Source organism: Pteropus vampyrus, unplaced genomic scaffold (assembly GCF_000151845.1).
Source record: "Pteropus vampyrus isolate Shadow unplaced genomic scaffold, Pvam_2.0 Scaffold63, whole genome shotgun sequence".
Lineage (NCBI taxonomy): Eukaryota > Metazoa > Chordata > Mammalia > Chiroptera > Pteropodidae > Pteropus > Pteropus vampyrus.
The window spans coordinates 4,205,173-4,228,260 of NW_011888844.1; the positions used below are offsets into that span (position 1 = coordinate 4,205,173).

Consider the following 23,088-nt stretch of genomic DNA (forward strand, 5'->3'; position numbering starts at 1 on the left):
AAGGGAAAAAGATGTTGGCATTATGTGATTATTTCAAAGTGACTTGATAACATGTTTGTCATTTATACAAACCACATGCTATTAAGGCTAACAGAAGGAAGTCAAATTCAGATAACAAAGTACTGTGAATGACTTGAACTTGTAATAGTTTTTGAGATTTTTCAATTTGTACTACTTACACTAGCAAGAAATGAATCAAAACTTCAAAAAAAATCCTGTCTTGTTACAAACACAAAAAGTTCTGTACTAAACACAGCACATAGTTTATATGAAATCGAAGAATTTTTTTAAATTTGGATTCAAGAAACACAAAATTATACCAGGATAAATACAAGGATAATTTAAAAATATGTGGGGTTCATAGAAGAGTGATTAAGATGAGTTTATAATTTGGAATTGCAAATATTAGCAGACAAAAACCAATTTTCTTCCAATGTCTGTAGCAAAACTCCTTTTGATCAGAGTCTTTTTCAAATTATGCAAAATGAATTGTTTGTAAGAGTTTCCTCAATCCTGTCGTGCTGGTCCATACTCATTTTCCTTTACTAGTGTTTATTTCATGTAAACTTTGTGATCATGGAAGCAGGATTTTCTTTTCTTGCTTTCTGGATATCACTCTGCTCAGTTTTCCCTCTACTTATTAAATTTTTATTTGTGATAATTTACCTTTTTTATTTTTGTTTCTGATAGATTATTTTGACAGCAGTGACAGGGGTCACTTGGAGGAGAAGAGCATAGCAGTAGGAAAGTCAGTTAAGAGGCACTTGAGAGAGTATAACTGAAAGAAATAAGGGTACAAAAGAAGGAAGTGGCAGTGGCAATAGAAATCAAACCAATGCAGAGTCAATTTCAGTAGCTTGGCTACTTTAGCAGGCAGCAAAGATAATATCTTTGTCATCTTTGAGGGCAAGGAATCTGTTATCTTTGTATTCTGAATACCTGAAGGTAGCACCTGACACATATTAGGAACTCAAAATTTTCCAGTTTAAATAATTGAATTCTACAACTACCAGATATAGAGAATAAAAGAACAAGATCTCTTTCTTTGAATAATGGTCAATTTAGTATTGGATACTTTGAACTGAAGATGCTGTGGATACCTCTGGTATTAAACTGGTTTACACAAACTAACCAGTGACTTGTTATATTCTACAATAGCATCGTCTAATATAGCTTTATGCAATGAAGGAAATGATTGATCTCTGCACTTCCCAATATGGTAGTCAATAGCCATATGTGAGTTTTGAGCACTTGAAATGTGACTAGTAGAACTGAGGGCTGAAATTTTTATTTTATCTCATTTTAATATATGAACAATTAAATTTATTTATTTTTGTTAAAATTATTGGAGTGACATTGGTTAATAAAATCAAATAGATTTCAAGTGTATGATTCAATAATATGTCATGTATGTTGCATTGTCTATTCAGTACCCAAAGTTAAATTTAAATAGCCACATTTGAAAAGTGGCTACTATACTGGAGAGTATAGCTCTAGGGACCCATCAATGAGCCACTATTGTACCTCCAAGGAAACTTGAAACTCCTAGCCCACATAGCCTTAGGATATAGCTATTTCTATTTCAAAGAAAAAAAAAAGAGACTTAAAACCAATTTTAAAAAGTCATTTTCAACATTTCTACATAAATACTTGTTATCTATTATATATATATATATACATATATATATGTATATATATGTATATATATGTATATATATATCAGTTGAAATTACAGATACAGAGCATTTTTTATTATTAATCTAGAAAATTGCGGAATGTTCTGTTTTGTGAATGTATATGAGAACCAAATAAAAGTATAATAGGACAAGGTTTGTAGATTGTAACACCTGTACATACATATTCCTAATTTTCAATTCATATATTGATATTTTGGAATGTTCTAAAACTGTAGTTAGTGCCTGTCTCTATCTGTCTCTTTCTACACACACACACACACACACACACACACACACACACACACACACACACATCATATTATTATTTAAACAATGAAGACTTTACTGCTTTAATTATGACAATATTTTTTACTACAAGAGGCTACATGTTATTCAGATTTATCAAAAAATGTACATTTAGCTAGGACTTCAGTTATACAAAATATTCTATGAATAAGAAAATAAGCTTGACCTAGGCCATATGTTACATAGACTTTGAGTGCTTCCCATTTGGCTGCCTTCTCTGTGCCTTATATATACAAGATCACTGGAGATATGATAAATTTAAGTCCATTTTTTTCAAATAACCTTAGGTTGTGTTTTGTTGTAGCTACAAAAGGCTGAAAGTAAGGATGGCTTATTATAAGAGTTTACATTTTTCACATCCAAGCCTATACTTTTGGATTTAATAATTAACTTATATTTTCTCATAATAAGTAACCTCTACATTTGTGCTTTCCAATTTATAATAACAACTTTTATAATATCGATCCTCTTAAACTTCAAAATACACACCCAACTGGAGTCACAGGACAGAGATCCTTTTTAAAATATGAAACTCTTATATGTGATTCATTTAAACCTAGTAGTCTTAGAAACTCCAGCCCATAGAAATAGTAGCCTATGCATTTATAGAGTATTATTAATCTCTAAGGAGAGGGTGATTAAAACTGATTAATAAATTATCCTGATATGTTTCACTGTGATATCAATGTTTTATCAGCTCCCTTTACTCATTCTTAACAGCAAAGCACATTAAGAAAGTGAGGACCAGTAGTCTGATAAAGTAAAAGTGTTAAGTTTAAGAATAATATTTGGTATTCATATTTAGAATCTTATTGCTGTATTTATTTTATATCTATTTTAAATACTTTGGGATTTTGGCTAGTAGGCCTATGATAATTTTTTGAAACATATAATATTTTCCATACTTTTCACAAACCTTACCATAGTCAGCATTCTGTTATTAGATGTGTCAGAAGAATGGGGGTTGGAAGAGTACTACTTAGGCAGAATTTCTGTAAATTAAAATACTTCTGTGGATCCTACTCATTTTATGTCGATTCTGCTACTTTTTGAAATTATTACATTAATTTCAATAAATGGATATAAAGGTCCTTTCTCTCTGAAATTCTATGTGTCTATTATAAAGTTCCCATGATTCAGAAGTCTCTGCCCTCTGACCACTTCCCTCGCAAAGAAAGAGCAACAAAAATAAGCAGTCCTCTGAGAGCCCTAACATTTTACAATAGGTTTTCAAGAAAAAATTTAAATTTCAAATTCAAGAGTTTCTAACTAAGATTGATCCATGTTGTCACCAATGGTAGTATTTCACCTTTTCTTATGGCTAATATTCACTGTATATATGTACCACAACATGGGTGGATCTTGAGACAATCATGCAAAGCAAAATAAGTCAGAGAGAAAAAGTTGAGAACCTTAATGATTTTGCTCATATATGGGATATGAAACTGAAAGTAACAAATGGACAACAGTAACAAACAAAAACTCATAGCTACAGACAACAGTTTCGTGGTTACTAGAGGAAAAGGGTAGAGGGGGAGAAATAGATAAGGGTAAAGAGGGTCAAATATATGGTGACGTAAGGAAATTTGACCTTGGGTAGAGAACACATAATGCAATATATATATACATATGATGTATTATTGAATTGTACACTTGAAACTTATATAATTTTATTAACCAATGTCACCTCAATAAACTTAATTATAAAAGAATAAAAAAAATAAAATTCTGCTGAAAACTATTTTAAAAAGTTTTAACTAAGGCAACAAAATGTCAAATGCATTGCCAAATTAATATTTTCCCATAGTTTCTCACTTCATTATTTTTACAATGATTCTAATTAGGAATATATATTTCTACTACATGGGGGCTTATAAAAAGAAGTAGTTCTCTCTTGCTTTCTCATTGAAAAAGTTGAGATTAAATTAATTAAATATATCTTTAATGTAGTAACAGTCTCTATATTGTTTATTTCATTGCTTTAGTTTTACTAAACGTTTAGCTAAAATAGTGATAAATAGTTGATATAGAAAAGCTGAAATCATTTATTCAATCCTTGAGAATTTGCTGCACTTTCTACATTATCCTTCTCTACTTAGAACTGTATCAGATTAGGTTTATAGTTAATAAGAAGTTTCATGAAGGAAAGATGAAGACACTGATGAAGCTTCTCTATTTTCCCCAACCCACTATCCAGTTTCTCTACTCTTTACTAGAAAGAATCCCTAATAAACTAGTATGATCTGGTTCATTAAGAGTGCATACTCTAGTGGTATGGACTGAATTGTTTTCCCCCCAAATTCATATGTTTAAGCCCTAACCCTCTCAGGATGTGACCATATTGGAAGACTGCATCTTTAAAGAAATGATGAAGATAAAATGAGGCCCTAATCCAAACTGACTGGGATCCTTATAAGAAGATGAAATTTGGACATGCAAAGGGACACCAGGAATGTTCACATACAAATGAAAGACCATGTAAGGACACAGGGAGAAAGTGGCTATCTGCAAGCCAAGAAGAGAGGCCTCAGTAGAAATCAAACATACTGATACCTTGATCTTCGACTTCTAGCCTCTAGAACTGTGAGAAAATAAACTTTTATCATTTAAGCTGTCAATTCTGTGATGTATTAGTTCTTTGGGGCTGCTATAACAAAAATACCATAGACTGGGTAGTTTATAAAAAAAATTAATTAATTTATTACAGTTCTGGAAGCTGGAAACCCATGATCGAGGTGCTGGCAGATTCAGTGTCTGATGAGGGCCCTCTTCCTGGTTCATAGACAGCCATATTCTTGCCATGTCTTCATATGGCAAAAAGGGGCTCAGGAGCTCTTTGTGCCTCTTTTGTAAAGGCATTATACCATTTACCATTTATGACGTTATCATCTCCGAAAGGCCCCACCTCCAAATACTATCACATTAGGGATGAAGATTTAACATATGAATTTTTGGGGGACACAAACATTTTGTCTATAGTGTTTGGTGTTTTGTTATGACAGATAGATATATACATAGATACATAAGTAGGAAAAAGAAAGTAGATACCCAAGCCCTCCACATTGTGGTAAAAATTCAAAAAAAAATATTTGCACTAGAGTAGATAGGTAAAAATATTTCATTAGCATTAAGGGAAGTAAATATGACTACGGATTGGAAAAGGGGCATAGGGTTATGCAAAATTTGGGGCTACAAGAGCTTCCAAACTGAGTCATAAGTCAATTTGCATAAACTTAAAAATGGTAAAGATTTTAGGTCAAAAGACAAAAACATGTCCAGAACTTTAATGCCTTCTAATGCAAATATCAAAGGTGTCCCAGATTTTTCAGTCACTTAATTCATGTACTTAATTCAGTTTCCTTCAGAGTGTAGGATAATTTCTTATATCCATGCTCAGTGAAGATGTGAATAACCAGTAACAACCCTCCTTCTATCATTGAAAACACAGTAGTCAAAAAGATGAGAGTCATTGGGAATAGTTTATCTAAAGCTCTTATCAAAGTGCACAAAAATCCACCTTGGATTCCATTAATGAAATTTTAAAAACATTTTTATTCCAGCTCATTTGGAATATATTATGTATAAAACATGAGACTAATGTCTAAGGTAGTCTTTAATATTGAATGCGGACTAAAAGATTATCAATTTATGAAATAAACATATATTGTTAATTCATTTATTTAAATTAGTTTCGAGTTTACAGTACATTGGTTAGACATCTATATAGTTCATAAAATGATCCCCCAATTGCTCCCTCCCTCCCATGGTCCTCCATTTAGCCATCAATTAATGCTAACTGCATTCCCTCTGCTGTGCTCCGCATCCCCATGACCAACTATCAACTGCTAATTTGTACTAATTTAACCCTTCACCCCATTCTCCAAGCCCCCTCACCCTCTCCCTTCTATCTGTTACCAAATTGTCCACTATATTTGTGAGACTGCTTTTTATTAGTTTGTTCTTTTTGTTCCTTAGATTCTGCATAAGTGAAATCATATGGTATTTATCTTTCTCTGCTTTATTTCACTCAGCATAATAACCTCTAGGTCCATCCACGTTGTTGCAAATGGTAGAATTTTGTTTTCTTACTGACTAATATTCCATTGTATATATGAACCATAATTTCTTTATCCAGTCGTCTGTTGATGGGCATTTAGGTTGCTTCCATATCTTGGCTATTGTAAATTGTGCTGCCATGAATATTGGAGTGCATAGATCTTTATGAATTATTGTTTTGGTTTTCTTTGGATAAATACCCAGAAGTGCAGTTGCCGGGTCAAAACATATGTCCATTTTTAATTTTTTGAGAAACCTCCATACTGTTTTCCATAGTGGCTATACCAAGTTGCAATCCCACTAACAGTGTATGACGGTTCGCTTTTCTCTACATCCTTGCCAATACTTGTTTTATTGATTTATCCCACCAACAGTGTATGAGAATTCCTTTTTCTCCACATCCTCGCCAACACTTGTTCTTTGATTTATTAATGATAGCCATTCTGATAGGTGTGAGGTGATAGTTCATTGTGATTTTAATTTGCATTTCTCTGATGATTAGTGACCTTGAACATCTTTTCATATATCTATTGGCCATCTGTATTTCCTCTTTGAAGAAGTATCTGTTTTGGTCTTCTGCACTTTTTTAATTGGATGGTTTATTTTTTGCTGTTGTTGTCGTTCAGTTGTATAAGCTCTTTATATATTTTGGATATTAACCCCTTATCAGATGTATCATTAGCGGATATCTTTTCCCAAACAGTTGATTGTCTTTTTGTTTTGTTGATGGTTTCCTTTGCTGCACAAAAACGTTTTAGTTTGACGTAGTCCTATTTGTTTATTTTTTCTTTTGTTTCTCTTGCCCAAGGAGATATATCTGAAAAGAAATTCCTGTTAGTAATATCAGAGAGTTTACTGCCTATGTTTCCTTGTAGAAATTTTAAGGATTTGGGTCTTACATTTAAGTCTTTAATCTATTTTGAGTCTATTCTTGTATATAGTGAAAGATGGTGGTCCAGCTACTTTCTCTTGCATGTATCTGTCCAATTTCCCCAATACCATTTATTTCCCTATTTTATATTCTTACCTCGTTTGTCCTATATTAAGTGAGAATATAGGCGTGGATTTATTTCTGGGCTCTCTATTCTGTTCCATTGGTCAATGTATCTGTGTTTATGGCAGTACCATGCTGTTTTGATTACTGTAGCCTTGTGGAATAGTTTGATATCAGGTAGTGTGATACCCCCAACTTTGTTTTTCTTTCTCAAGATTGCCGTGGTTATTTGGGTTTTTTTTTATGGCTCTATATAAATTATAAGATTATTTATTCTATCTTTCTGAAAAATGCCATTGATATTTTGATAGGGATTGCATTAAATCTATAGATTGCTTTGGGTAGTATGGCCATTTTAACAATGTCGATTATTCCTACTCATGAACATGGTATATGCTTCCATTTATTTGTATGTTCTTCAATTTCTTTTTTCAATGGCTTATAATTTTTTGAAAACAGGCCTTCTACCTTCTTGGTTAATTTGATTCTCAAGTAATTTATAGTTTTCAACGCAACTGTAAATGGGATTGTTTTCTTAATTTCTCTTTCTGAAAGTTCATCATTGGTGTATAAAAATGCCACTGACTTCTGAATATTTATTTTGTAACCTGCTACTTTACTGAATTCATTGATCAGTTCTAGTAGTTTTTTTGGTGGAATCTTTAGGGTTCTCTATATAAGTATCATGTCATCAGCAAATAACGAGAGTTTTACTTTTTCCTTTCTAATTTGAATGCATTTTATTTCTCTTTCTTGTCTTATTGCTGTGGCTAAGACTTCCAATACATTGTTGAAGAGGAGTGGTGAAAGTGGGCATCCTTTTGTTGTTTCTGATCTTAAGGAAAATGCTTTTAGCCTTTCCCCATTGAGTGTGATGTGAGCTGTAGGTTTGTCACATGTGGCCTTTATTATGTTGAGGCATGTTCCCTCTATTCCCACTTTGCCGAGAATTTTTATCATAAATTGATGCTGGATTTTGTTGAATGCTTTTTCTGCATCTATTGATATGATCATATGATTTTTATCTTTAGATTTGTTAATGTGGTGTATCACATTAATTGATTTGTGGTTATTGTACCAACCTTGCATCCCAGGAATAAATCTAACTTAAGCATGTTGTATGATATTTTTAATGTATTACTGAATTTGGTTTCCTAAAACTTTGTTGTGAATTTTTGCATTAATGTTCATAAGAAATATTGGCTTATAGTTTTCTTGTTTGCGTAATGTCTTTGCCTGGTTTTAGAATCAAGGTAATGGTGGCCTCATAAAAGCAGTTAGGGAGTCTTCCCTCCTCTTGAATTTTTTGGAATAGTTTGAGAAAAGTAGGGGATAATTCTTCTTTGAATTTTTGGTAAAATTTGCCTATGAAGCCATCTGGTCCAGGACTTATGTTTTTTGGGAGGTTTTTGACTACCGATTCGATTTCATTGGTGGTAATCAGTAGGTTCAGATTTTATGTTTCTTCTTGACTCAGTCTTGGGAGATTTTGTGTTTCTAGGAATGTGTCCATTTCTTCTAAATTGTCCAATTTGTTGGCATATAATTGCTTGTCATATTTTCTTATGATCCATTATATTTCTGTTGAGTCCATGGTTACTTCTCCTCTTTCATTTCTGATTTTATTTATTTGAATCCTCTCTCTTTTTTTCCTTTATGAGTCTAGCTAAGGGTCTGTCAGTTTTGTTTATCCTTCAAATAACCAATTCTTGATTTTATTAATATTTTGTATTGTTTTTCTAGACTCTATTTCATTTATTTCCACTCTGATATTTATTATTTCCTTCCTTCTATTCACTTTGGGCTTTGTTTGCTGTTCTTTTTCTAATTCTTTTAATTGTAAGGTTAAATTATTAATTTGAGTTTTTCTTGTTTTGGAGATAGTCCTATATTACTATGAATTTCCCTCTTAGGACTGAATTTTCTATGTTCTATAAATATTGAGTTGCTGTGTTTTTATTTTCATTTGTCCCTAGGTATTTTTTGATTTCTTCCTTGATCTCATTAACAAACCATTCATTGTTTAGTAGCATGTTATTTAACCTCCATGTGTTTGTGTATTTTCCATTTTTTTTCTTGTACTTGATTTCTAGTTTCATACCATTGTGATCAGAGAAGATGGTTGATATGATTTCAGTCTTCTTAAATTTATTGAAACTTGTTTTGTGTCCTACCATGTGGTCTATCCTGGAAAATGTTCCATGTGCACTTGAGAAGAAAGTAGATTTTGCTGCTTTGTGGTAAAATGCTCTGAAAATATCTATTAAATTCATCTGGTCTGGTATGTCTTTTAGGTCTATTATTTCCTTGCTGATTCTTTGTCAGGAAGATGTCTATTGGTGTCAATGGAATGTTAAAGTCTCCTACTATGGGTATATTACTGTTGATCTCTCTTTTTATGTCAGTTGATAATTGCTTTATGTATGTAGGTGCTCCTATGTTGGGTGTGTATATGTTTACTAGGGTTATGTCCTCTTGATTTATCTATCGCTTTATCGTTATGTAATGCCCTTTTTTTGTCTCCTGTTATAGCCTTTGTTTTAAAGTCTATTTTATCTGATATAAGTATTGCTACCCTCTCTTTTTTTTTCATTTTCATTTCTATGAAATATCTTTTTCCATCCCTTTACTTTTAGTCTGTTAGTGTCATTTGATCTGAAGTGGGTCTCTTGCAGACAGTATATGCATGGGTCTTGTTTTCTTATCCATTTGGCTACCCTAGGTCTTTTGATTGGAGCATTTAATCCGTTTACATTTAAAGTGATTACTGATAGGTACATTGTTACTGTCACTTTATTATTCATATTTGTTATTTTTATTTTCTTTTTAACCCTTTCTCTTTTTACAGAAGACCTTTTAACATTTCTTGTTATGCTGGCTTGTTGGCGATGAATTCCTTAAGCCTTTTCCTGTCTGGGAAGCTCTTTATCTCACACTCCATTTTAATTGAAAGCCTTGCTGGGTAAAGTATCTGTGTTTGTAGATTCTTGTTTTTCATAACTTTGAATATTTCTTAGCATTCCTTTCTGGCTTCCGAAGTTTCCATTGAAAAGTCAGCAGACATTCCAGTGGGGGTACATAACTAGCTGCCTTTCTCTTGCTGCTTTTAAGATTCTCACTTTGTCTTTGACCTTTGGCATTTTAATGATGATGTGTCTTGGTGTAGGTCTGTTTGAATTCCTCTTGTTTGGGACTCTGTGCTTCCTGAACTTGTATGTCTAAATCTTTTGTCAGGTTAGGGAAGTTTTCATTCATTATTTCTTCAAAGAGATTCTCATTCCCTTTCTCTCTCTCTTCATCTTCAGGTACTTCTATTACCCAGATCTTTTTATGCTTCATGTTGTCCCAGGGGTCTCTTAAACTCTCATAATTTTTTTAAAATTCTTTTTTTCTTTTTGTTTTTCTGATCAGGTGTATTCTGCTACCTTGTCTTCCAATTTGCTGATTTGATCTTCTGCTTCATCCAATCTACTGTTGAATCCTTCAAGTGTATTCTTCATTTCAATTATTGTATTCCTCATTTTTGTCTGGTTCTTTTTTATGGTTTCTATGTCCTTTTATGTGCTATTGAGATTCTCATTGTTTTCATCCATTCTCCCCCTAATTTCCTTGAGCATCCTTATAACCATTATTTTGAACTCTGTCTCTTTTAGGTTGCTCGTCTCCATTTCATTTAGCTTATTTTCTGGAGTTTTCTCCTATTGTTTCATTCATGGCATGTTTCTTTGTTTTCTCATTTTATTAACCTCTCTGTGTTCATTTCTATGTATCAGAAATATTTGTTTCATCTCTCAGCCTTAGCCAGATGATCTAATGTGGAATGTGTCCTGTGTAGCCCAGTGGCGCACTCTCCTTGATGCCTTATGCCGAGAGCTCTGGACATGATCTTTGTGCGGGTTGTATGTGATCTTTTGTTGTCACCAAGCCTTTATTGCTGTTAGTAGGTCAGTGGATGGGATTAATACTCAGGCTGACTAAATGTGGGAATTAGCTGCGCCCACAGGGTAAGAGTTGTTGCGTGGTATAAAATAAATTTTGACATAATCTTAGCCTTAATATTGCTGTATGCTGTTGCTGCTATGATTACGCAATCCCATATTAATATCAGTGATATAATTTAATGTCTTCTAAATGTATCTTTCTTTGTCAGTATTTTTCTCATCATTTCACAAATCACAATTCTGTAATGGTGAGGTAATTTATATCTTAGACTTAGTGCTAAAATAATGGAGTAGTTCCATTTTTGCTTAACAATTGATCTTTCTAATTTTTGCATTTTCTGATATTAATGTTTATTAGCCGAATGTTACTATAAAGAATTCTCTGTGTTGCAATGTAGTTAATTTCATTGTTTATTAAAATATTTCTCTCCCTCCACCATTCCTGTTCATTGCAGCATAAAAATATCTTATCGATTTTAATTGGAATTTCAAATTTGTGAATGCTATCTTATGTCAATGCACTAACCATAGATTACCTCCCTGCTCTTAGGCAATTACTACACAACAGAAAAAATCTGGATGAAAAGAGAGTATAATTTTGCGTAGTCATAGGACAGTTGTATGTTTTCAGTGAACACACCAAACCTCAACATGATCAAGGGAAAGATTTCTGGTCCATTAAGTTGGTCTAACAAATTCAAAAAAAAAAAAAATCTGCCTTCTAAGCTTCCATGCATGGCATCCGAATGACTTACAGCAGTAACTAAACAATTAGCTACTTATTTCTTCCCCGTTTGATTGGAAAATCTATGTCCATGTGGGCAGGGCCACGTACCCCTCAGCCTTTACATATGCTGCTGGAGAATCTGGTGTTTCCTTATCTGGAACTCATCTAGTTGGACACTGGCCAAGAACCCCACTTTCGGATTAAAGACTGACTTTGGCCAAAAGGAGGTTTGAAAGAGTCTTGATGAGGTGGTGGATTTATAGAGCTGGGGCAAGTGTAGATGAATGAGTAGAAAGGTTAAAAATAAAAGCCTCTCAGAGATTTTAGCAGATAGTTTTCTTAAATAAAATTTAAATTTTCAGAGAGAATACAACTGGCTTTGAAAACATTTCCTTAAAAAGTCTTCAACTCTAAAAACTGCTTTTGCAAATGTGGCACTTGGAAGCAAAAGTATAAAAATGTTCATTTCTGAGTCAGAATTCCCACTCCAGGGAATTAGTTGATTCTAAAGAAATAATTCAAATAAATGTTGTTGTTATGGTGTAATTTATAATAGTGATGAATTTGAAACAGGCTCAAAGGCCAATGTTTAATAAATTATAGTACATTAATTCAGTAGGCTACTATGTAGCCATAACACTTTGTAACTGATACCCGAAGCAACATGGCAGAGCATTTGTAATGTAAAAATGAGTATCCATATGTACAAAGCCTGAGAGGGAACTCAAAGAAGTGAAAACTATTACAATGTTAAATGTTAGGAATATGAGCATGTTGATTTCCTTATACTTAAAAAAACAAAACAAAACAAAAAAACAAAAAAAAACCAAAAAAATCCAAAAAAACAGTAAATGCACATATTTTACAGAATGTCCAATTTTCCTAGGCCTAAACCCCTCCACCAAACAGGATCAATGTTTTAGGCAACATATGGGATAATTAACCAGGTAGAGATGCTAATGTCACAAACCCATCATGGGAATGAGAGCCAAACTACTGACCCCTGAATGAATGAACCACATCAAGCATATAGATGGAGCCGCCCACAGGACGACTTTTTTTTCTAAAGCCAGACTGTCTGCAACTGAAGTGACTGGAAATCAACCCCTTACCCCTCTGTTTATAGTATTTTCCTTAAAATTATGCACTGGAAATAATTCCGTGGTTGTTTCTTATATAGTTTTAAGTAATGTTTCTGTCCCTATATTATGCTAAGTGCCAGATGAAACAGCTATAACATTGTAGATCATTGCAATAATATAGTAGTCTCATTCATACACATTTTACTTTACTCTCTAGCATAAATGATCAAAGTAAAGTACAATTTCAAACTGGGGGCCATGGTTTTATATTTTATGTATCTTATTCTATACAAAAATTCACTGTGTATGAAGAGATTAACTTTTTGAGGACTGGATCTGAGAACAAAATGACTGGTCATTTTACTTCTTAACATATATTTTTATATGTTATTATGTTCTTATAAATGAGTTTGTTCTTTTTGAGCGAACGGCATCTGCTCTTCATCAAAATATAGCATACGTATGTTAGAGGGTTGGAATTGGAAGCAGTAGTGGTCAGTTAATAATGTTCAACATATAAATGCTTTTCAAAAGCTACTCATTATGATTCTGGATTTGTTTAGACTACCTGTAAGGCTAGTGGGCCTATATTACTGAGAATTGTGTAATCTTCCCAGAGGCAGCTTAAATCCAAGGTTATTGAAAGTTTTTAAAACCATACTAAAATGACTTACTTACATTTAATAATAATTTTCTAAGAAGTAATATTAATAATTACAACCCTAGAAAAGGAATTTTTAAAAAGCTTTCTCATGAAAAGTTGTCAAGTTACAATCTGTTCATTTAAATGTTTTTCAGGTGGAAGTGAATCTTCCTGGGATAAGGATAAGATGCAGTCTCCTCTTGCTGCTTCTGGACCCCAACATGGAATTACTCATGCAGCTTTGGCTGGCCGGCCAGGCCTTGGAGGTGCTCCTACCCTCAATCCACTGCAGCAGAACCATCTGCTGACCAACAGTATGTATAATGTCCTCTCAAAACTTGGTGTATTGGGAAAAGTACCATGCAAGACTCCTTGGACACCTTGGGCTAGTCTATTTTTCTTTAATGAGGTTTAACAGTTTGAAGCCAAAAGGGTAGATAAAGAAAGATTTATTTGAAAAGGTGAGATTTATAGAGTTGAGATAGATTGGGAGTCCATGTAGCAGAGTAGACATACATGAGAGATCATGTAGGAGAGTAATTAAGAATGTTGACTATAATCACATAAACTTGGGTTTGGGTTCTATGTCTTTTGAATTCCATATCACTGTTTGATTTTGTAGAAAGCTTCTAACTTTTCCAAGTTTCACTGTCCACAACTACAAAGTAGGAATAAAAGGATACTCACTTATTAAGGTTATTATAAGGACTAAAAATAATTTAAAAAATCTGGTAGCGATGACTTGCATATAGTAAGTACTGTATAATTGTAACTATTATCATTATTCAGCAATAAAATCACTGTTAATGTGTACAAATTCAGATTTAGATGGTGTTTTTAGGAATTTCAAAGATTCAGAAATCTTTCTGTAGGATAGCAAGTCTAATATATATTGCTTGACTAAAATCCTATTTTTCTTAAAAACAGGAAATCTGAAAGAACGTGTCTATTATTTATTTCCATAGGATTAAGACAACAGAGCATATGATGTCCTAAATTTTAATGAAATTCATCAGTTATTAAGCATACGGAATGTGTTATGATGTCCTACAGAGGTTATAATATCAAGGAAGAAATTTCCCATATAAATGGAATGTTAAGCAAAGGCAAATAAAATGAATGCCAGAATAGTTATAAACATTATGAGAAGTCAAAAAATGACTGATTAAGTTAGATATGTTATAAAAGAGAAAAACTTAGAGGACTTCTGATTTCTGGTCTAACATCTAAAGAGCTTAGAAGTTGTCATTCCTGTCCTCACACCAAGAAAAAAAAGTGGAACAATCTGATAGTTAGCAACTCTTAAATCCATTCAAGATTGAGTTCACGGCTTGAGGGCACAGCTATACCCTAAACTGGAGAGAGAGGTAGATGCAGCCTATAGGGAGCAAGAGCCACAGGTGGAGTTTGGTGAAAGCATTTAAAGGGTATTTGAGTAATTGCTGGAGACTAAATGTGGAACTAGCTTGAGGAATACTTAGGGAGTCCCCACACTTATGAGTTTTATCTCCAGGAAGCTTATCAGGTTCTGTTTGAAACTTGAGAAAATTGCCTCATGCTTCTGTCAGGGGGAGAGGAAAATTAACCATTTCAAAATATTCTCAGAGTGTTCTCTTCTCCTTAATAAAGTCCTGCTCTCAAAGAAAACTATTTTATCAGAACCTAAACTACTTAGTCTTACCGGAGCCTAACTGACCCGGGAGAAGGGATATGCTAAACTCTAGCATCCTGTAACCATTGATGTGAAGGAAGAGAGATACACAGCTACAGCCTCTTTAGAGGCCCACTGTGGATAAAAGCTAATTATTCAATTCTAGCCTCTTCTACCCTTCCTTTATCACCTAAGAGAGAAAATAAAAAGCTGAATAGCACTTGTGAATGTTATAGCCCAAAGACATAGGCTCTCTAAGAAAATGAGGCCTGATCTTAAAGTTATAGAATACTTATCTTCCCTGTATCTTTAAACTCCACCACAATAGGACTGTATAATAATGATTACAAAACTGAAAGAACTGAAAGCCTCAGGATCAATTTAAAATGGATTCTGTAGGGAAAATGAAAGACAATGGTGGTGGTGGGGTGGATTAAAGCTACTAATACACAGCTACAACAAACAGTAGAAAAAGCCTAACTCCAAGTTACATAAACATAAAACTTCCCATTAAAGACCTGTTTACCTCAGTTCCCTATACTTAATACACTATTTCTCACTTAAATGAAAAAATTTACAAGTTATGAAAAAGGCAAAAAAGTCTGAAGAGATAAAGCAAGCATCAAAACCAGAATTAGATATAGCAGATATTTTAGAATTATCAAACTTAAAATTTAAAATAACTATGATTACTATACTAAGAGAATGGAAAAATAAATAGAAAACATACAAGAGCATATGGGGAATTTAAACAGAGAGATGGAAACTCCAGGAATCTAAAGGAAACGCTAGAAATCAAAAATACTCCAACAAAATAAAGAATGTGTTTGATGGGCTCATCAGTATACTGGACATAGTTGAGAAAATGATTAATAAGCTTGAAGATATATCAATAGAAACTCCTCAAATAAAAAAAAAAGGGAGAAAAGAATGGGAAAAAAAGAACAGAATATCCAAAATCTGTGTGGCAATTACAAAATGTGTAGCATTCAACATGAAATGGGGATACCAGAAGAATAAGAATGAGGGAAAGTAACAAAATAAATATTTGAAGTAACAATGACCAAAAATTTTCCAAAATTAATGAGACACCAAACCACAGTGAGGTAGGGGGAACCTCCTTACCCATTCAGGGACAAAGATACAAATTACACTAGACTCATCTTCAGAAACCAAGCAAGCAAGAATAGAGTGGTGTGAAGTAGTATCAAAAGAAAAAAAAAATACTCATCAACCTAGAATTCTGTATCCAGTGAAATTTCTTTTTAAAAGTGAAGAAGAAATATTTTCTCAGACATACAAAAGTTGAGGAAATTTGTTACCATACCAGCAGACCTGCCCTGTAAGAAATATTAAAAGAAGGTCTTCAGAGAGTAGGAAATGATATAGGTCAGAATCTTGTATCAACATAAAAAGAGGAAGAATGTTAGAGAAAGAATAAATTAAGGCAAATCTACAACTTACAAAGTCTGAATCAGGAAGAAATAGAAATTCCAAATAAACTAATTACTGGTAAAGACATTGAATCAGTTATCAAAAGGCTCCCAATGAAGAAAAGCCCAGGACCAGAAGGCTTCTCAGGTGAATTTTACCCAATATTTAAAGAATTAATACCAGTCCTTCTCATTCTCTTCCAAAAAATCAAAGAAGAGGGAACTTCCCAAATTCATTTTATGAGACCAGCATTATCCTGATACCAAAACCAGAAAAGGACACTACTAAAAAAGAAAACTACAAGCCAATGTCCCTGGTAATTATAGATTTAAAATTCTCAATAAATACCAGTAAAACAAATTCAGCAGCACATTAAAAAGATCATTGACCAAGATAAAGTGTGATTTATTCGAGGGATGCAAGGATGGTTCAACATACACAAATCAATCAATGTGATACATTACATTAACAAAATGAAAGAAAATAATCATTTTATCATTTAAATAGACTCAGAAAAAGCATTTGACAAAATTCAACATATATTCATAATAAAAACTCTTAACAAATGAGGCATATAAAGAACACTTTTCAACATAATGAAAGCCATGTATGACAAATCCACAGCTAATATCATAATGGTGAAAGGTTGAAAGCTTTTCCTCTAAGATCAGGAACAAGACAAGGGTGCTGACTCTCACCACTGTTATTCAGCATTGTACATGAAGTCCTAACTAGAGCAATCAGGTGAAAAAAAGAGAAGTATCAGAATTGAAAAAGATGTAAAATTGTCTCTGTATGCAGATGACATTTCCTATATAAAAAATCTTAATCCCAGTGGCTAACCAAAGAACTGTTAGATCTAATCAACAAATTCAGTAAAGTTTCAGAATACAAAATTAACATATAAAGATTAGTAGCTGCTATACACTAACAACAAATTTTCTGAATAGCATCAAAAACAATAAAATACTTAGGAATAAATTTAACTAAGGAAGTGAAAATTCTCAACTCTGAAAACTACAAAGCATTGATTAAAGAAAATGAAGAAGACAAATAAACGGAAAGTTATCCTGTATTCATTTACTGGAAGAATCAATATTATTAAAATGTCAATACTACCTAAAGCCATTTATAGATTTAATGCAATTCCTATCAAGATTCAATGGTGTTTTCCCCACATTCTCCTCCCTTCTGTGGTAAGGGAGTCTCCATTCCTCTTTCAGGATGGAAGGACTTCCACCTATCCGAATGTGTCTGCTGGTGCTTTATCTGGTGGGGCTAGCGAGGGCTCAAAGTGGTGCTCCAGGCAGCCAGGGCCTGGGCCTCCGCAGCCTCGGGGAAGAGCGCATTCCAGCGGCGACCACTGTCTACGGATTAGTACACGGTGTACATCCCAAGCTCAACAACGAGATCCTGGGCCACGACTACAGTTCTTGGGCGTGCCCTATGCCCGGCCACCTCTGGGTACTCACTGCTCCCTGCCATCTGAGGCCTCCGCCTCGTGGCCCAGCTTGTGCAACACCACCACTCTGCTGCCTGCCTGCCTGCAGAACCTACACTAGGTGCTGCCCACCATCATGCTTCTCGTGTGGTTCGCCAACAACTTGGAGGCAGCTGCTACCTATGTGCAGAACCAGAGTGAGGACTGCCTGTACCTCAATCTCTATGAGCCCACTGAAGATGGTCTGCTCAAAAAAAAAAAGCATGTCAAAGTGATGCTCAATCCTCCAGACAGTTTTCCGGAACTCTAAGAAACCAGTGATGCTGTTTCTGTATGGCAGCTCCTACATGGAGGGCACTGGGAACATGTTTGATTGCTCTGTCTTGGCCACCTATGGCAACGTCATGGTAACCACGCTCAACTACCAGCTTGAGATGCTGTTTTTTTTCTGCACTGGAGACCAGGCTGCAAAAGGCAACTATGGACTCCTGGACCAGATCTAGGGCCTCTGTTGGCTCAGTAAAAACATTTCCCACTTTGGGGGTGACCACAAGCACATCACCATCTTTGGGTCTGGGGCAGGAACCTCCTGTGTCAACCTTCTGATCCTCTCCTACCATTCGGAAGGGCTATTCCAGAAGGTCATTGCCCAGAGTGGCACTGCCATTTCCAGCTGGTCTGTCAACTACCAGCTGTTCAGGTACAAGCAACTGCTTGCAGCTAAGGTGGGCTGTGACAGTGCTGAAGGTTTGGAGTTTCTGTGCCAGAAATCTTCCTGGGAGCTGATGGATCAGGACATGCAGCCTGCCTGCTACCCCATCACCTTCGGGCTATGGTGGACAGTGACATCATCCTTGATGACCCTGAGATCCTCTTGCAACATGCTTATTGGTGAGAATTCTTCAGCTACAACATGCTTATCGGTGTCAACCAAGGAGAGGGCCTCAAGTTCATGGAAGACTCAGCAGAGAGTCAGGACGGTGTATTCACCAGCGCCTTTGACTTTGTAGTCTCCAACTTTGTGGATAACCTGTATGGCTACCCAGAGGGCAAGGATGTGCTGCAGGAGACCACCGAGTTTATGTACACAGACTGGGCCCACCGGGACAATGGCGAGATGCAGGGCAAGACCCTACTGGCACTTTTTACTAACCTCCAGTGGGTGGCACTAACCGTGCCACCACCAAGCTTCATGCTACCAGTACCCTGTCTATTTTTACACCTTCTATCATCACTGCCATGCTGAGGGTCAGCCCAAGTGGGCAGACACAGCACATGGGGATGAACATTCATATGTCTTTGGTGTGCCCATGGTGGGTGCCACTGACTTCTTCCTTTGCAACCTCTCTAAGAATGATGTAATGCTCAATGCCATGGTCATGACCTACTGTACCAACTTCGCCAAGACTGGCGACCCTAACCAGCCAATGCCACAGGACACCAAGTTCATCCACACCAAGCCAAACCTCTTTGAGAAAGCAAGGAGAAGCAGTACCTGCACATTGGATTTGAAGCCATGTGTGGGTGACAACTACTACGCCAACAAGGTGGCTTTCTAGCTGGAGCTTGTGCCCCACCTGCACAACTTGCACACAGAGCTCTTCACCACCACCACGCCTGCCTCCTTATGCCACGTATTGGCTGCCTTGCCCACCTCCCGGTGACACCCCACTGCCTCCATCCATTTGGGCCCTTCCCTCACCCTCCTCCCACTGCTGCCAGCCACAACCACATACTATCTCACTTCCACTCCATTACAGTGGTATAGGGGGCAGCTTGGGGGTCCTACTCCCCAGCCCTTCCCCCTCAGGAAGTGACACTTGGAAGGCAAGGAGGAGAACTTGGTGGCAGGCTTTTCTTGTGTGGAGTTGTCACACATTGAGAAGCATTAGATAGAAATGAGTTTCTTCACAGGGATGTGTCTTTTTCCCATGAAGAGAGGCCAATTCTTTTCTCTGGAACCGGGCCTTTGAACAACTGGGGGGCATTTGTCCCCTCCACTGAGACACCAGTCTTTGGTGTGTGGAAGCATGGAAGAATTTTCCCACGTGGAGGTGTGCTTTCTCACAATGAGGTGTGTTTTCCCGTGTACAGGGTGAGTTTTTTTTTTCTCCGTCCTGGACACATATTGGCCCCCTCAAAGAATTTCTATGGGGATTTATACCACAGAATCATGTTTCCTTTTGTCTTCTCCCATCTCCTCTCTTTTCCCTACCCCATGGAGACCCTGGAAGTGGCGTATTCACATGTAGTGACCCTTGGTCACCAGATAACCCAGTGTGGTACCTGGGAAGTATTGAGAAAATCACAGCCAGCCCTCCCATCTACTCCAGTGAAGCATGTATATCCCCACATGGCACAAGTCAGGTGAAGCACATTCTGCTGGGTAGAGCCTCACCTTCCATAGACGACAGACACAGAATCCCTGCCAGGGAGACAGGAGATCCATGCATCCCTGTGCTGTCTGGGAACTTGTTTTTCCATGGGTCCGAGGCACTTTTCTCTGAGCAGAAACATGTTTTTGCATGTGAATGTGTGTTTTCCCATGGAGATGGTCCCTTTCTCTCCAGCATTTCTCTGTATACTCAGGCCTCAGGCCCAGCACCTAATGCTTCCTGATACAACAGGTGGGAACAGACTTTAAATTGACAGAAGCTGACGGGAATGTACAAATCCAGAAGGGAAAGCTCTGCACCTCCCTTCCCAGAGATTCTGAGTTAGGGGTCAGGGGCATGGGATCTGCCAAAGCCCTCATTGCGGTCTGAGCACAACCTTTCCCTCAGTCCTCACATTGCTCATTCGTGCCAAACTGGGTAGCTGAGTTTTGGGGTGAAAGACAACCCAAAACGTGCCAAGGATTTCCCAGTCCTGGGCCAGAGCAGGTAAACATGGATATGAGGGAAGTGGAGGTAGCACCTAAAGGGGGCCCACCTGTGTCTATCTTCGCCATGTCTCATTCCTCCCTCTCTGCCTCAGTTTTCCTTTCCCCCATTTGTCTCCCTCTTTGAAGCCATCCTAAGTCTCAGTGTCAAACCAGCTTTTACCCTTAGCTGCCAACTCCCTGTGACCTGCCCCCTCTTTCCTCAGCTGTCAAGGCTTAAAAAATAGAGTGGTGGAGGGGAGGAAAACAGGGAATAAAGGCTTCAGGGGACAGGTTAGGGAGAGACTGAAATCAGCTGTGCTGAGAAACAAATGGAGGGGGCAGTGGGGATGGGCTTGAGTAAACACCAGCAGGAAGAATTTGAAAGAACGTATGTAAGGTGACTTCCCAGAGGGCACTCGAGATAGGATTTGAGTCTATAGGAAAACAAACAAACAAACATGTGTTTAAGGGACACTAGTAGAAAAGGAAAGAATCCTCGTTTGCCATAATTTTGTAGGTTGTTAGTGCCAAAGTTGAGTAGGGTTTGGGATGCTGTATTCCATTGATAGCCAGATCCAGAATCCCTGGTCTTGGCTCCCCAGAACTTGACTGTCTCTTCTCTCACCTTTACCCATGGAAACTTCATTCTTTTCCCACCCCTTCTGCTTAATTGGGTTTCTCTCCAAATAGCCATACTCTCTAAATGCCAGGGACCTGGGCCCTGAATCCTATAGACAGCAGTTCCCCAAACCGGGACATGGGAGAGGGGATGAGGGACCCCATGATTCAGCCAGCCTCTTTCCCCTTGACAATTCTCACCCTTCGAGGCTCTGTACACATTTTAAACCTGGCAAAAGTGAAGAGAATATTGTAAATATAAAAGTTTAACTGTTAAAAAAAAAGATTCCAATGGCATTTATTACAGTAGTAATAAAAGGCCACTCTTGAAATGAATATGGCACCACAAAGACCCCTAATAGCAAAAGATATCCTAAGAAAGAACAAAGCAGGAGGCATCACACTGTCTTATTTCAAGCCATATTCTAAATCTATAGTCATCAAAATGATATGATATCATCAAAATGATAAAAACAGAAAAATAGACAAATAGAACTGAATTGAGAACCTGGAAATAAATACAAGCCTATATGGTCAACCAATATCTGACAAGGGAGCTAAGAATACTCAATGGAGGAAACAAACAAACAAACAAACAAACAAACAAACAAAACCAATGTCTTCAATAAATAGTGCTGGTAAAATTGAATATTCACATGTAAAAGAATGAAACTTGACCCCAATCTTAGAACACTTCCCAAAATTATCTTGAAATGGATTAAAAATAAATGTAAGAACTGAAATCATGAAACTCCTGGAAGAAAATACAGGAGGAGAAATCTCCTTGGCATGGATCTTGGTAATGATATTTTGGAAATTATACCTAAAGTACAAGTAACAAAATAAAAATTAAAAAAAAAATTAAGAAGTGGAAATATATTAAACTAAAAAGCTTATGCACAACAATGGAAACCAACAAAGTGAAAAGACAATCTACAAAATGGGAAAAATATTTGCAAGCCATCTATTTGATAATGGCTTAATATCCTAAATGTATTAAGAATTCATACAACTCAATAGCAATATATACATACACACACACTCTCAAACACACACACACGTGTGTTTTTGTGTGTGTGTGTGTGTGTGTAACCCAAAATAACCTAATTTTAAAATGGGCAAAGGACCTGAATAGATATTTCTCCAAAAAAAAGATATATGAAAGAACAAGAGATACATAAAATGATACTCAACATCAATGGCCATTAGAAAATGCAAATTGAAACCACGATGAGATATCCCCTCTACTTGTTAGAATGAATGTCCATCATCAAAAAAGACATGTGACAACAAATTCTGGCATGGATTTGGAGAAAGAGAACCCTTGTGCGCTATTGATGTGATTGTAAATTGGTATAGCTGTTATGGAAAACAGTGTGAAGGATCCTCAACAAGTTAAAATAGAACTACCATATGACCCAACAATTCCACTTCTGGGAATATATCCAAAGGGAATGAAAACATTAACTTGAAAATATATGTGCACCTTGATGTTCATAGCATTATTTACAATAGCCAAGACATAGCATTATTTACAATAGCCAAGACACGGAAACAACCTAAGTGTCCATTGATGGATGAATGGCGATGGATGAATGGATAAAGAAGTTGTGATATATATATATATATATATATTCTCACACACATATATGTATA

The 23,088-nt window shown here is 36.0% G+C and overlaps 1 protein-coding gene and 1 pseudogene across 1 annotated transcript in view; both read left to right on the forward strand.

Annotated features, from left to right (window-relative positions):
• DACH2 (dachshund family transcription factor 2) overlaps positions 1-23,088 on the forward strand; it is a 687,399-nt gene that overhangs the window by 525,241 nt on the left and 139,070 nt on the right. Inside the window, exon 5 of the mRNA XM_011361163.1 lies at positions 13,581-13,739. Coding sequence (XP_011359465.1) covers positions 13,581-13,739 — 159 coding nt within the window. The remainder of the gene's footprint in view (positions 1-13,580; positions 13,740-23,088) is intronic.
• On the forward strand, positions 17,735-19,615 carry LOC105292780 (annotated as a pseudogene).